Source organism: Lontra canadensis, unplaced genomic scaffold (assembly GCF_010015895.1).
Source record: "Lontra canadensis isolate GAN:19392208 unplaced genomic scaffold, GSC_riverotter_1.0 scaffold10, whole genome shotgun sequence".
Classification (NCBI taxonomy): Eukaryota; Metazoa; Chordata; class Mammalia; order Carnivora; family Mustelidae; genus Lontra; species Lontra canadensis.
Genome location: NW_022631004.1, coordinates 3,419,286 through 3,432,235, shown reverse-complemented (window position 1 = coordinate 3,432,235; position 12,950 = coordinate 3,419,286). Strand labels below are relative to the sequence as shown.

The 12,950-nt window shown below is 35.2% G+C and overlaps 1 protein-coding gene across 8 annotated transcripts in view; it reads left to right on the top strand.

Moving 5' to 3' along the window:
* Positions 1-12,950, top strand: part of NEK1 (NIMA related kinase 1) — a 208,858-nt gene that overhangs the window by 110,242 nt on the left and 85,666 nt on the right. For all 8 annotated transcript variants that reach the window (XM_032855471.1, XM_032855470.1, XM_032855469.1 and 5 more), the window contains 3 exons: positions 7,920-8,051; positions 10,379-10,444; positions 10,518-10,746. In XM_032855471.1, coding sequence (XP_032711362.1) covers positions 7,920-8,051; positions 10,379-10,444; positions 10,518-10,746 — 427 coding nt within the window. The remainder of the gene's footprint in view (positions 1-7,919; positions 8,052-10,378; positions 10,445-10,517; positions 10,747-12,950) is intronic.

Below are 12,950 nucleotides of genomic sequence, written 5' to 3'. Positions count from 1 at the left end.
GCTGTGTCTTGGTTCATGTTGTGATTGGCACATGGGATACTAGAGTAGCACATTTATCAATGGGAAATGTTTCCTTTTCTCTTGTCATTTAGAAACTGCTCATTTTAGTGATTCAGAATGTTATGCTTCCAAAGCCCAAGTTAATATAGCTCAGGGAACACAAAGCGGAGCTGTGTAATTACGTTTCTTTCCTGAAATCTGCTTTTTGTGGGCAAAACACCTCTAGAGGTAGAGGTGTTTGTAGCCCACAAACACCTCTAAATGTGGTCTTAAGTACATCTTGTATAACGGTTTTCAAAAACACAGTTCCCCAAACAGGCTTTCTTTTTATAGCTTATTTCCCATTGTCCTACCCATTCAACAAGATCATGACCACTATCCAGGAGTCAGTGTAAATATATGCTTGATCATTCAGTATCAGTATATCTATCGATTCAGTTGACTGTTTCATTTATTCCTTTTCCTTTTTTAAAAAAGATTTTATTTATTTATTTGAGAGAAAGAACACTTGAGCATGAGTGGGGGGACAGAGGGAAAGGGAGGAGAAGTAGACTCCCCATTGAGCAGGGAGTCAACTTGGGGTTCAGTCCCAGGACTCCAAGATTATGGCCTGAGCTGAAGGCAGACGCTTAACCGACCAAGCCACCCAGGCACCCCTTTTTTGTCTTCTTATTCTCATTGGTGCTTGACGCTTCCATTGACATCCTCCAGTTACAGTTCTACAGTTCTGAATGGAGCTGTTTACGTATTTTTAATCTAAATTATCATAGTGGGGTACCCAATCTGCATATTTCTTAGTATCAATTCAGGAAACATATCTGTGGAAGTCTATTCTTTGGTTAGGTCAGAGACTATATTTTGAATATGCTGTGTTCCTTCTGCTGTGCATTTCACTCTTTGTTGTGTATCTTATTTCTATCATTGTCTCATTCTTTGGACCTGCCATATAGGCCTGTAAGGCTTCTGGTGGACCTACTCCCCATCTTTGACTACTTCAGAATGTTCTTATCCTTAGTCTTTCCACTGTTAGGATCCATAATCAAAGGAGCGAGACTGATACAAAGTGAAGGTCAAGCAAAGCTTTATTTTGCACCAAGCATCGAGAATCAAACCGACTGGTCGGGGCTGTCTCTTACAAACAGGCGACCCCTTCCACCCTCACAGACTAACTTTTATAGAGGTAGTTGAGCCTGGTTATACACAGGTGGCCAATGAGATTGCAATACACAGAGAAAACTGCACAGTCATGCTAGGTCTGCAACACACAGAAAAAACTGCACAGTCATGCTAGGGTACACATGGGTGGCCAATTGAATTTCAATTTACCCTAGTAGATATATGTGCCCCCACTGATTGGATGTCTTCACCTGGCCTGATCCGCCCTTGTATCTAGGCTTTGCAAGTAAGTTCCTCTGGGAGGGGCAGGGTCAATCTAAGTTCACTGCATAAACACAAAATGACTCCCTCTGGCTAAGTAGGCCCATACAGCACATAATCTCATCCATTTAAACAGACACATCATGAGATCAATTTGGAATCATGCTCCCCATTCCAAGTGTCACTGGACATTAACAGTGTTTTCAGAGAGGTCTGCAAGATAAGTTTTTTTGACATGAAAATTTTCAAGAACATCAGAGAATCAGGATTCCACTAAGGCTGAGGAACCCTATTTCATAGCTGCTCCTCTGATGCATTTAGCTAACTTTCCCAGCAGAAGTTTCACAGGTGGTTGTGATAATGGTATAGAGTAGGCAGAGGGAGAGGAACAGGGGAGCACCGCTGGAAGTGTGTTAGGTTTTATATGTCAACAAGTACATTTTATAAATTATGTCCAACATTGATTCTGCTCTGAGCAGGTACTATACATTCTCATATAATACTTTTATTACTAGGCAGCTGTATAATAGCACAGTTCTATTTCCTCAGATAGTCAATTGGAGCTAGGCTTCTCCTTCCAGAAGACTACACTAGGTAGACCTCATCCATCCAACCAATGCATTTTCAAGAGCATCCATATAGTTAAAATATAGTCCAGGAACCCCCACCTCCCCACCAAAGTCTTTGCTTTCTAAGCCTTTTAAACCAGTACAAAGTTTTTTTTCTGTATGCGTTTTCTCTGTTAATAGTGTATCTGTCTTGGATAGTTCTAAAGTGTGCACAAATGAAAGCTTTTATGATTTTATTATTAATAGAGAATACTAGTTCCTAGTATGGGACAACTTTGTATTTCCTCAAGTTCTTTTAGAAGTATTTGTATGGTGGCAGCTTTAGATTGTGGCAGTGTGCCTGACTTGTCAGGTCCAACAGGCAAGCAACCCATTTTCATTTGGGGGAATTATTGTGTGCTCTTTTGGTAAGACTGTCAAACAAGGTATTCTGGCTTCTCCTAGCTAAAAGATAGGCATGTCATCTAAAGTAGACCAAATGAATCATCTCTCAGGGCTTAAAGCTGGAGCATAATGTCAAAAGATTTGAAGTTTATTGAATCCAGTAAGAGAACACGATGAAACAATGAATAAGTTTCGCTACTTAGGTTCATCCATGCAGCTACTCTTCTATTTTGAGGGCTGCCCTTTGCTTTTATAATCTTACAGTTCTTTTCTGTCTTCTTCTTTACCCTTCCTCCCCTCCTTTCCTCAGAATTAGTTTCTACTTTTTTCAACCAAAGGACCCTGATTTACCTTGTAAAATGCTTAGCCTGGCATCTGATGAATAGTAACACAAATTCATTGGGAATTCTATGGCTCGTGACATTTCAGAGTTATATATAGAGGAGTGTTCAAACATTGGTTTAACTGAATTCATTCTTGTGTCATGAGAAAAAAAAATGAGTCTAAGAATCAGAATACTTGATTTTTAGTCTTAGCTCTGCCAGTTAATTTGCCTGTTTGGTAAACTGACTTAATGTTTGTAGGCCTTTATTTCCTTATCTCCTAAATGAAAGGCTTGGTCTCTAATATTGTTCTGTATAAGTTATTTAGAAAAATAGTCTTCATAATTTAAGTACTTAAAACTTTATCCATTCATCTATTGAAGGACATCTCGGCTCCTTCTACAGTTTGGCTATTGTGGACATTGCTGCTATGAACACTGGGGTGCAGTGCCCCCTCTTTTCAGTACATCTGCATCTTTGGGGTAAATACCTAGTAGTGCAATTGCTGAGTCATAGGGTAGCTCTATTTTTAACATCTTGAGAAACCGCCATACTGTTTTCCAAAGTGGCTGCATCAGCTTGCATTTCTACCAACAGTGTAAGAGGGGTCTCCTTTCTCCACATCCTCACTAATATTTGTTGTTTCCTGTATTGTTAATTTTAGCCATTCTAACTGGTATAAGGTGGTATCTCAGTGTGGTTTTGATTTGTATTTCCCTGATGGCTAGTGATGTTGAACATTTGTTCATGTGTCTGTTAGCCATTTGTATGTCTTCTTTGGAGAAGTGTCTCTTCATGTCTTCTGCCCATGTGTTGACTGGATTATTTGTATTTTGGGGGTTGAGTTTGATAAGTTCTTTACAGATCTTGGATACTATTCCTTTAAGGAGCATATATCTTTCAATGGATTATCAAAAATATCGTTGATCTAACAATCGTAGAAATCATTGCCTTAATTATTCTGATTCTTTGGCATGTAAGACCCATTTTATGGAATTTTCTCTTTGACATATTTCAGTATAAAAATTATAGTACAGCATAGGATTTTAAAATGAAGAAAATTTTTCATGTGTTGTGTTAGTTTTTTCCCCCAAATAACATAGTATTGCTTTTCTCAGTTGGCATATATGCTCATATTCTGAGTGAAACGTAAGGAAGAAAGCTTTTTTTTTTTTTTTAAAGATTTTATTTATTTATTTGACAGACAAAGATCCCAAGTAGGCTGAGAGGCAGGCGCAGAGAGAGAGAGAGAGGAGGAAGCAGGCTTCCTGCTGAGCAGAAAGCCCAATGCAGGGCTCCATCCCAGGACCCTGAGATCATGACCTGAGCCAAAGACAGAGGCTTAACCCACTGAGCCACCCAGGCGCCCCAGGAAGAAAGCTTTTTAAGAGTAGCAATGCATTTAGGGGCTCCTGGGTGGCTCAGTCATTTAAATGTCTGCTTTCAGCTTGGGTCATGATCTCAGGGTTCTGGGATCCAGCCCCGTCAGGTCCCTGCTCAGCGGGAAGCCTGCTTCTCCCTCTCGTACAACCCCTGCTTGTGATCCCTCTCTCATTCTCTCTCTCTCTGTCAAATAAATAAATAAACATTTTTTTAAAAAAGTAGCAATGCATTTAATAATTAAAATGAAATGAAAAACAATTAAGGAAAATATGTATTGATTTGGTGAGAGACTGTTTTTGAGTATGAGGAATTCCTTTTTCACTGCCTTTATCTCTTTCCTTGTCTGTTTCATTTTTGTTTCTATCTTTGTCCTATTCTTTGGATCTGCCCTAAAGTTCTATAAGGCTTCCTTCAGGGTAGAGAAATACTCTTCTGACTACCTTGTTCTTATTCATAGACATTCTTATTCATAGACATTCTTATAAATACATTATAGCATTACCAGTTCATAAAGATTATTCAGAAAAAATACTTCTGTATTTTTGGTTCTTCAAAGATGAGGTTTTAAGAGGTTAAAGGTGAATTTGATAAAATTTAACTGTGTAGTATTTTTAAGTTATATAAAATTATGTGTGAAATTGCTCTATATTCAAAATATGGAATCAGGCCAATTTAAAATTTTCCCAACATAAATAAAATCTTTAAGTCATTCAGAATTTAGAGGTGAAATAGTATTTATATTTATGCTTCGAGAATAGGTAAACCAATAGTTTCATGTGTTTATAAACCTGGACTCACTATCTGGTGAAATTTTGCCTTTTGTCATTTGGTGGCACTGCTGATTAATTTTTCAGGAAATTGAAACAGATACAATTGACAGATAAAATCTAAGCAATTTTACAGTGATAATTAAAAACTTTTTGTGGTGATGTAAGTAGAAAAGTCTTGAATTTAGGAACTTAGTGAGTAAATGGCTGGGGAAAATAGCCCCTAAAGCAGTTTATTTTTTTTAACTTGCCTAATGAAACTTTCAAGTCAGTGTTTTATTTTTGTTGCAATTTTTTTTTCCAACTTTGGATTTTGAAAAACTGTGCTTAACTAGATGTAACTAGGTAATAAATTTTAACAAAAAAATATTTTTTGAGGCTTTAATGTCTTTATCGTCTGTGAAACTTTGTTTTGTTTTCTTAGTTTCATTTTTGTGTTTTTTGTCGTTGGATGAACTTCCTGAATTAAGAACTCAGTCTAGTGTTTTCTCTTTTGACAAGTTAAAAATAAGTTATTCTGTGTCAAGATCTGGTTAACATTGAATAGCCTTAACATTCAGGTTATGAATAATATATCCATTATGTTTAGATAGAAGGCCTGGCTCCTGTTGTACTAATCAGGTAGTGGTGTGTGTTACCTGGGCTTATAATGATGTTCCAACACTTCAGTAGTCACTCTGAATTACCTTTATATTTTTGTTAACTGACATAGTTTTGTTATTAAGTAATTTGAATACTTTGTAGGGCAGTCTGTTCTTTGGTTTAGATTTCATTATGTCTGACTTTTTCTGTGTGTTTATTATTTCGGGTCTTAGGATCTGTTTAGTTTAGTTGACCCATGGGAGAGATTAGTATATGTTTATTATAAGCATTTCCTGACAGCTGCTGAAGGTCATTATTATCAATGTGACATTAACTCTGTCTTACACATTGAATCAGATTGCCTGATTCAGATTGTCTGATTGTCAGGTTGTCTTAGATAATAGACTATCTATATGCCAGTCATTAGCCGTTTGAACAAAGCCAGTTTTTTCATTTTGTCAGGGTCTAAAATCAGACTTTTAGTACTTAAGCCAAATAACCTTATTTAATAGAAACTAAATAAATGTTTACTGAAGTGTAATTACTACTGTTTATTAGGAACACAACTGTCACTTTACATAAATTATCACATTTAATCCCTACAGTAAGGAGATAATGAGTGTAGCATTCCCAGTTTAAAGAGAAAAAGTTTGAAGTTCAAGGAGGATAAGAAACAATGAAAAATCACAGGACTAGTAAATGAGAGTTTGGTGATTTAAGTGTAGAACTGTCCCACTAGAACTATATTTTATGACTTCCTTAAACAATGAATGGCTGTTCAAACTGGCTGCCCTGCAAAGGCCACTCTCATCATCTCCCTTCCTGGCTTTACACAGATCTTTCTCTCTCTCTCTCTCTCTTTTTTTTTTTTTTTTTTTTTTGTTTATTTTTCTTCCAGACCATTTAACACACATCTATCTACTTTTATTTCTCTGTAACATACTGATTGATTTATGTTTCCCTTTCTCTTATAATTTATAGTCCTTTGAAAGAAAGCATTATATGATCCATTTTGTTTTTGTCTTTTGTTTGTTAGAAAATTATTGCAGTTAGTTCTGGTCTACAGTATATTAGGTTTTTTCCCCTAATTTTACTGAGATATAATTGTCAAACAATATTGTGTAAGTATAAGATACATAACATGATGATTTGATATATGTATGTATTCTGAAATGGTTTCCACAGTAAGTCTAGTTAATACATTTGTCACGTCACATAGTTGCCATGTATCATTCAATTTGGATGTCCATTATATGGCACCGTACTCGGCACTTAAAACATCTTTGAATATGTTGGTTAATTTTTATCAAATAGTGAATATTTTTCTCTCAAAAAATCATATCAGATTTCTCTTTTTTTTTTTTAAAGATTTTTATTTATTTATTTGACAGACAGAGATCACAAGTAGGCAGAGAGGCAGGCAGAGAGAGAGACAGGAGGAAGTAGGCTCCCTGCCGAGCAGAGATCCCGATGTGGGGCTCGATCCTAGGACTCTGGGATCATGACCTGAGCTGAAGGCAGAGGCTTTAACCCACTGAGCCACCCAGGCGCCCCTCATATCAGGTTTCTGATTTCTGCTATTTTAATAAATAAATCTGATGTGAATTTTGAAATAGCAGAGATCAGGGTGCCTGGGTGGCTCAGTCAGTTAAGTGACTGACTTCAAAGAAAAAGAAAGAAAGAAGTAGTGCAGACTTGCTGCCATGTTACTGTGAGCATATCTGTGAATGCCATTTCCTTATATTTATTAATGGTTCAGTATCTTAGTTCATTCATATTGTTTAGAGTCTAAATGGTAAGATAAAAATGAACAAATTTGTGATATAATAAGTGATATTTTTGGTGAAGTTAAAAACTTGTTACTTGCACCTTTCATTTCTTCCATTCTTCCATTATGTTGACATTCCTATAATGAGGATTCTTATGTCGGGTGAGCTTCAAACTTCAAGAAGATTGTACTGAACTTTTAGAATTTGCACAAGCATTTCTCTTTGAAGTGTAAGATTAATAAGTAAAACATTTTTTCCCATCAAATGTTGTAGTGAATTAAAATTTAATGTCTTTTACAAGTCAGGATTTTTTTAAAGGTTATTTTATTAAACACTGTTAATGCAATGGAAAGGAGTTATGTAGTACTACATGAGACATTATTATTTTACATCTAAGGCCAGAGATGTTTCTTTCTCTTCTGATCTTTCCTCAGATTTAGCACATTGTCTTATACAATAAAAATTGAGAAATGAGGGGCGCCTGGGTGACTCAGTGGTTTAAAGCCTCTGCCTTCGGCTCAGGTCATGATCCCAGGCAGGGAACCAGCTTCCCTTCCCCTCTCTCTCTCTGCCTGCTTCTCTGCCTACTTGTGATCTCTCTCTGTCAAATAAATAAATAAAATCTTTTTTAAAAAATTGAGAAATGAAAAAAGCTGTACTTTTAGATAGAGTGGATAAACAGTGATCTTATATTTTTACTTTTTAAAATTTTTATCTCTTTATACAACTATAAATTTTCAATTGTATTTAAAACCTTTATTATAGTTGGTGGCTAAAGGAGTAAAGAATTCTGATATGTCTCCACCTTTGGGACAACATGAAACAGGTGGCTCTCCATCAAAGCAACAGATGAGATCTGTTATTTCTGTGACTTCAGCTTTGAAAGAAGTGGGTTTGGTAAGTTTCTTAAATTTAGAACTCCTCAAAGTGAAAGTTTATTAGAAGGATTAAATTTAATGAAGTTATATTAATTCATAATATATTAAATTTTTCTAGGGAAAATAAAATAACTTCTTATGATTTTTGTGTATGGTTTACTGTGAGTGTTGGAGCCTTACTGCTCATAGGTTTATATCTAGGACCATCTACTACATAAAAATAGATTCATCTGATTGTCTCTCATTTTTACTTTAAAATAATATTTAACAAATAAAATATATACAGAAATGTACAGAATATAATGCAGCAAACATTTTTATACCACAGCTCTCACAATTAACAGATTCCTTTTTTTTTTAACAAATGTTCATTTTTTATTTAAATAATGTCTCTTTGGTATTTAAATTAATTAACTTTAGGAATAAAGCCCAAGACATGTTTATATTTATTTTTAAATTTTTGGCACAACAGATGTTGGAAGATTTAATATAATTATACTTAATCCATCAATTATTTCTTTTGCCTTCTACGAATGAATATCTATCATGCTATATGAATACGGAAACAAAGAATTTGGGGCAAGTAAAAAGTTTAAACTTAGAAGTATGTGTCAGGTGTTCATTTAAAACATGAATACTCGGGGCACCTGGGTGGCTCAGTGGGTTAAGCCTCTGCCTTCAGCTCAGGTAATGATCTCAGGGTCCTGGGATCGAGCCCCACATCGGGCTCTGCTTGGCAGGGAGCCTGCTTCCACCCCGCCCCCCTCCTGCCTCTCTGCCTACTTGTGATCTTTCTCTCTGTCAAATAAATAAAAATCTTAAAAAAAAAAAATAAAACATGAAAACTCTGCTGAGATTAAAGGAAATGGGCTCTTCATAGGGAATTTCAGCCTAGAATTTAACACAATGGAGAGGAAAAGTCTACTGAATTATATAACACATTAACTTGATTTTCTCTTTTCTTTTTTATTGTCTTTGCCTTTTAATTGCTGAGTTTCATTAAGTTTTTACAGACAACGCGGATGTTACTGATACACCAATTTTTTTTTATGGCCTTTGTGTTTTTATTGAAAATAAGACTGAGTAGGAAAATGCAAGTTTCTTGATCACTCTCAAGAACTTCATATACAAAACTATTGTTCTTCCAGTAGGTTTAGTCTTTTTTTCTTTCTGATAATGATTTTGCGTGTGCTGCATTGTTCACTTCAACTTTAGATACCACTGTGTTTTCCTTCCTGGTACCCAGTCTCACATCTCAACTAGCTGTTCATCTCTCTGGTTGTAGCGACTGCTAATTCCTGACTACTTTATTGGGTAAAATGCTCTTTGTCTCATTTACATGTATTACTTTAAAACTGACCACTATACTCTTTTGTATTTTCCTCAAATATTACAAAATTTGAGGTAATCTGTACAATGAAATGGTTTTTCTTTATGTGTTGTCTTGGTAAATACTGCTTATTTAAAACTTTGAAAAATGCTCTTTCTTTGCATCTTTCAGATTACTTTTGCTTTCAGAACTTTCATAACTACTTCTTTTCATGTATTTAAAAATTCTCGTTGGTCTAGATCACTATGATTATACTAATCAAAAGACAGATCTTATATTATTGTTGGTATAAAGGACTCAGAACTTATTTTTATTATTCTCTTTGCTTATGGAGAGAAGCCAATTCTCAATTATGTTTGGTAGTGTGGCTTTATAGGAATATATATACCTGAAATATAAAGGCAACTTCAAAATAACACAGCCTAGCCTGAATTACTTTATCCACCAAAACTCCCTAGCTTTGATTAAAAGAGTATATGAGTAATCAGTTGGTTAGGCATCTGACTCTTGATTTCAGCTCAGGTCATGATCTGAGGATGGTGAGATTAAGCCTCGCATTGGGCTCTGCACTGTATGTGGAGCCTGCTTAAGATTTTCTCTCCCCTTCTTCCCCTTCCCCTCCCTTGAGTGCATGCACAGTCTCTCTCTTAAAAAAAAAAAAAAAAAAAAAAAATGGGGCAGTTAATTTTCTTTTTATTTCTACCATTGAAATAAAATTATTAAATTACCAAAAAAAAGATGTCAAAAGGAAGAAGATGTAGTTAAATATGTATGTGATCAGTAATCTAAAAATAAGATAAATAATTGAGAATTGGTCCTCCTATTAAATCTATTACTTGATTATATGTAACTATTTCTCATTTCTGATAATGAAGGAAGCTATGTTAACAATTTACAGGGATAAAAAAAATTCACAAGGAGCAACTAATGAAAAACAAAAAGTAATAAAAATATGTAAGTTTTTAAGGTAGACATTTAAAATAACATTCCTTACTCTGTAACTATCTGTATTATAGGACAGAAGTTTAACCGATACCCAGGAAACCTCAGAAGACATGCAGAAGACTAACAATGCTATTTCAGTAAGTACAGTTTTCAAACTCTCAATCATTTTACTTAATTGTATAGATATTAAAATATAACACTTTGTTTCAGAGTAAGCGAGAAATACTACGTAGATTAAATCAAAATCTTAAAGCTCAAGAAGATGAAAAAGAAAAGCAATGTCACTCTGATATGTGTGAGATAGTTGATAATGCACATGCCAAAGAGCATGCAAAAGAAAAATCGGTTTCATCTGATCGCAAGAAATGGGAGACAGGAGGTCAACTTGTCATTCCTTTGGATGAGTTAACACTGGACACATCCTTCTCTGCTACTGAAAGTATGTATAAAATGTTGATATTCTATGATGGTCTAGCACACATGTAAACTTGTAGACTGGATGCTTGGAAAGAAAGAACACTTAGAAGGATTGAGAGAGGCTGGAAAAATTTCTTTGTATATGAAAAGTGGAGAAAACTATTCAGCCTTAAGAATAGCAAGGATTTTTTATTACAATAGCATGTGGTATGAGAGTGGGAACTAATGATAAATATTTAAATTGTATTACTTTAACTCTTTCTACCAATTGTATTACTTTAATCTGTTTGAGAATGAAAGTAGCAAACTTTCACAGAATCTCAGGTCTCTTCGGTATGTAGCCAGGGGTATGGAAAAGATCTCACTTAATGATTTATTTATTCAGCAATAGTTATTGAGCAATAGTTTTCATGCATTGTCCAAGACACAGAGAGAGATACAATAGTAAATAAAAGCATGTGCTTTTGTGGAGCTTACATTCTGAAAGGGCAAGTCTGATTGTCAACCAACTAAATACAGTTTTAAGTAATTTTTAATGGACTGTTTTCATAGAATTCTTTCTTGCATTGGAGAAAAGCTCAAAGACTCTAACCTGTGGTGTCTTTTATTTTATTTACTTATTCAGCAGTTCTTTTTAGTCCCATTAAATGCCACACATTCCTCAGCAATGAAGATACAATAATGGTTAAGACATAATCCCTCCCCTTAAGGAGCTTAGGGTCTGGTGGAATGAGAGACAAGATAGAGGTAATTGTAACTGATAAGGAATATACTAGAAATTATCATAGGCTACTGTAAGAATATGTATTAGGCCATGTATCAGTCTTAGGGAAGCCAAGGAAATGCTTTCTGGAAAAAGGGATTAGCCGAGGAATAAGTAGTTAACTAAACCAAAATCCAAGCCAAGTGTTTTAGGCATAGAATAACCAGGACCAAGGTGAGAGAGTGTGTAAAATTCAGGGAACTTGGTATAATTCAGAATGGATGGCTAAAATTCAGAAGTTAAGACAAAGAATGGCAAGTAAGAAGCCTTCAAGGAGGTAAGCAGGACCAGATCATGAAGGGTACTATACATTGGCTCTCTGAAACAGTATGAATTTACTCTGAGTGCAGAGTGCAGTCTTTGAAACAAGGGTTTAGCAAATGTTATCTGTGAATACCAGATAGTAATTATTTTAGGTTTCGCAGGCCATAAGGACTCTTGTTGGAACTTCTCTAATATAGTGTGAAAGTAACAATAGACAATATGCAAATGTATTAGCATTGCTGTGTTTCCAGTAAAATTTTATTTAGGGGTATTGAAATTTGAATTTCTGGGGCGCCTGGGTGGCTCAGTGGGTTAAAGCCTCTGCCTTCGGCTCAGGTCATGATCCCAGGGTCCTGGGATCGAGCCCCGCATCGGGCTCTCTGCTCAGCAGGAAGCCTGCTTCCCTTCCTCTCTCTCTGCCTGCCTCTCTGCCTACTGTGATCTCTCTCTGTCAAATAAATAAATAAAATCTTTAAAAAAAAAAAAAAAAAAAGAAATTTGAATTTCTTAAAATTTTCTTTAATGTCTTCTATTTCTTTTTTCAGACTGTTTTTCATTGCTATAAAGAGCATTCATGATTGTTTCCTGGAAAATTTTTATAATAACTTTAAAAATCTTTGTTAGATAATTCCATTATCTGTGTTATATTTGTGTTGATTATTAATCAGTAGCCATCTCCCATGAGATAATCATCTGTCTTCTCTCATGGGAGTTGTGCTGCATGTTTTGTGTTCCCTGTCATGTAGCACATATTTTATGCATAAAAGTGGTTATTAATTACATAAACATGATGATAAACACAACTGATGTTGTGAGATCTCTCAGGTGATGGGGCTATAAATTATTTAGAGCACCTCTGAGACAATAAACTCAAACCAGTGTGACAGGTTGGGATAAAGGCAAAGGTAGAGAAATACAAGTAAGTTTTATATAAGATGAAAAAATTCCTGCCATATTTTTTTCCTGCCATATTTTCTTAAAAACTAGGAAGAAAGGTCATATGCAGACCAGAAACACAAGGATTGGTAATTTTGAATGATTAGATAGGCCTATCTCAGACAAATACGATGAGGACATTTGAGACACCTCATTACCTTATTAAAAGCACTTTTATGTGGAAAGTTAGCATGAGACTAATACTGTTATATGAACAATACTTCCTCTCATGAGTTCAAAAATCGTGTTTAACCTAAGTATGC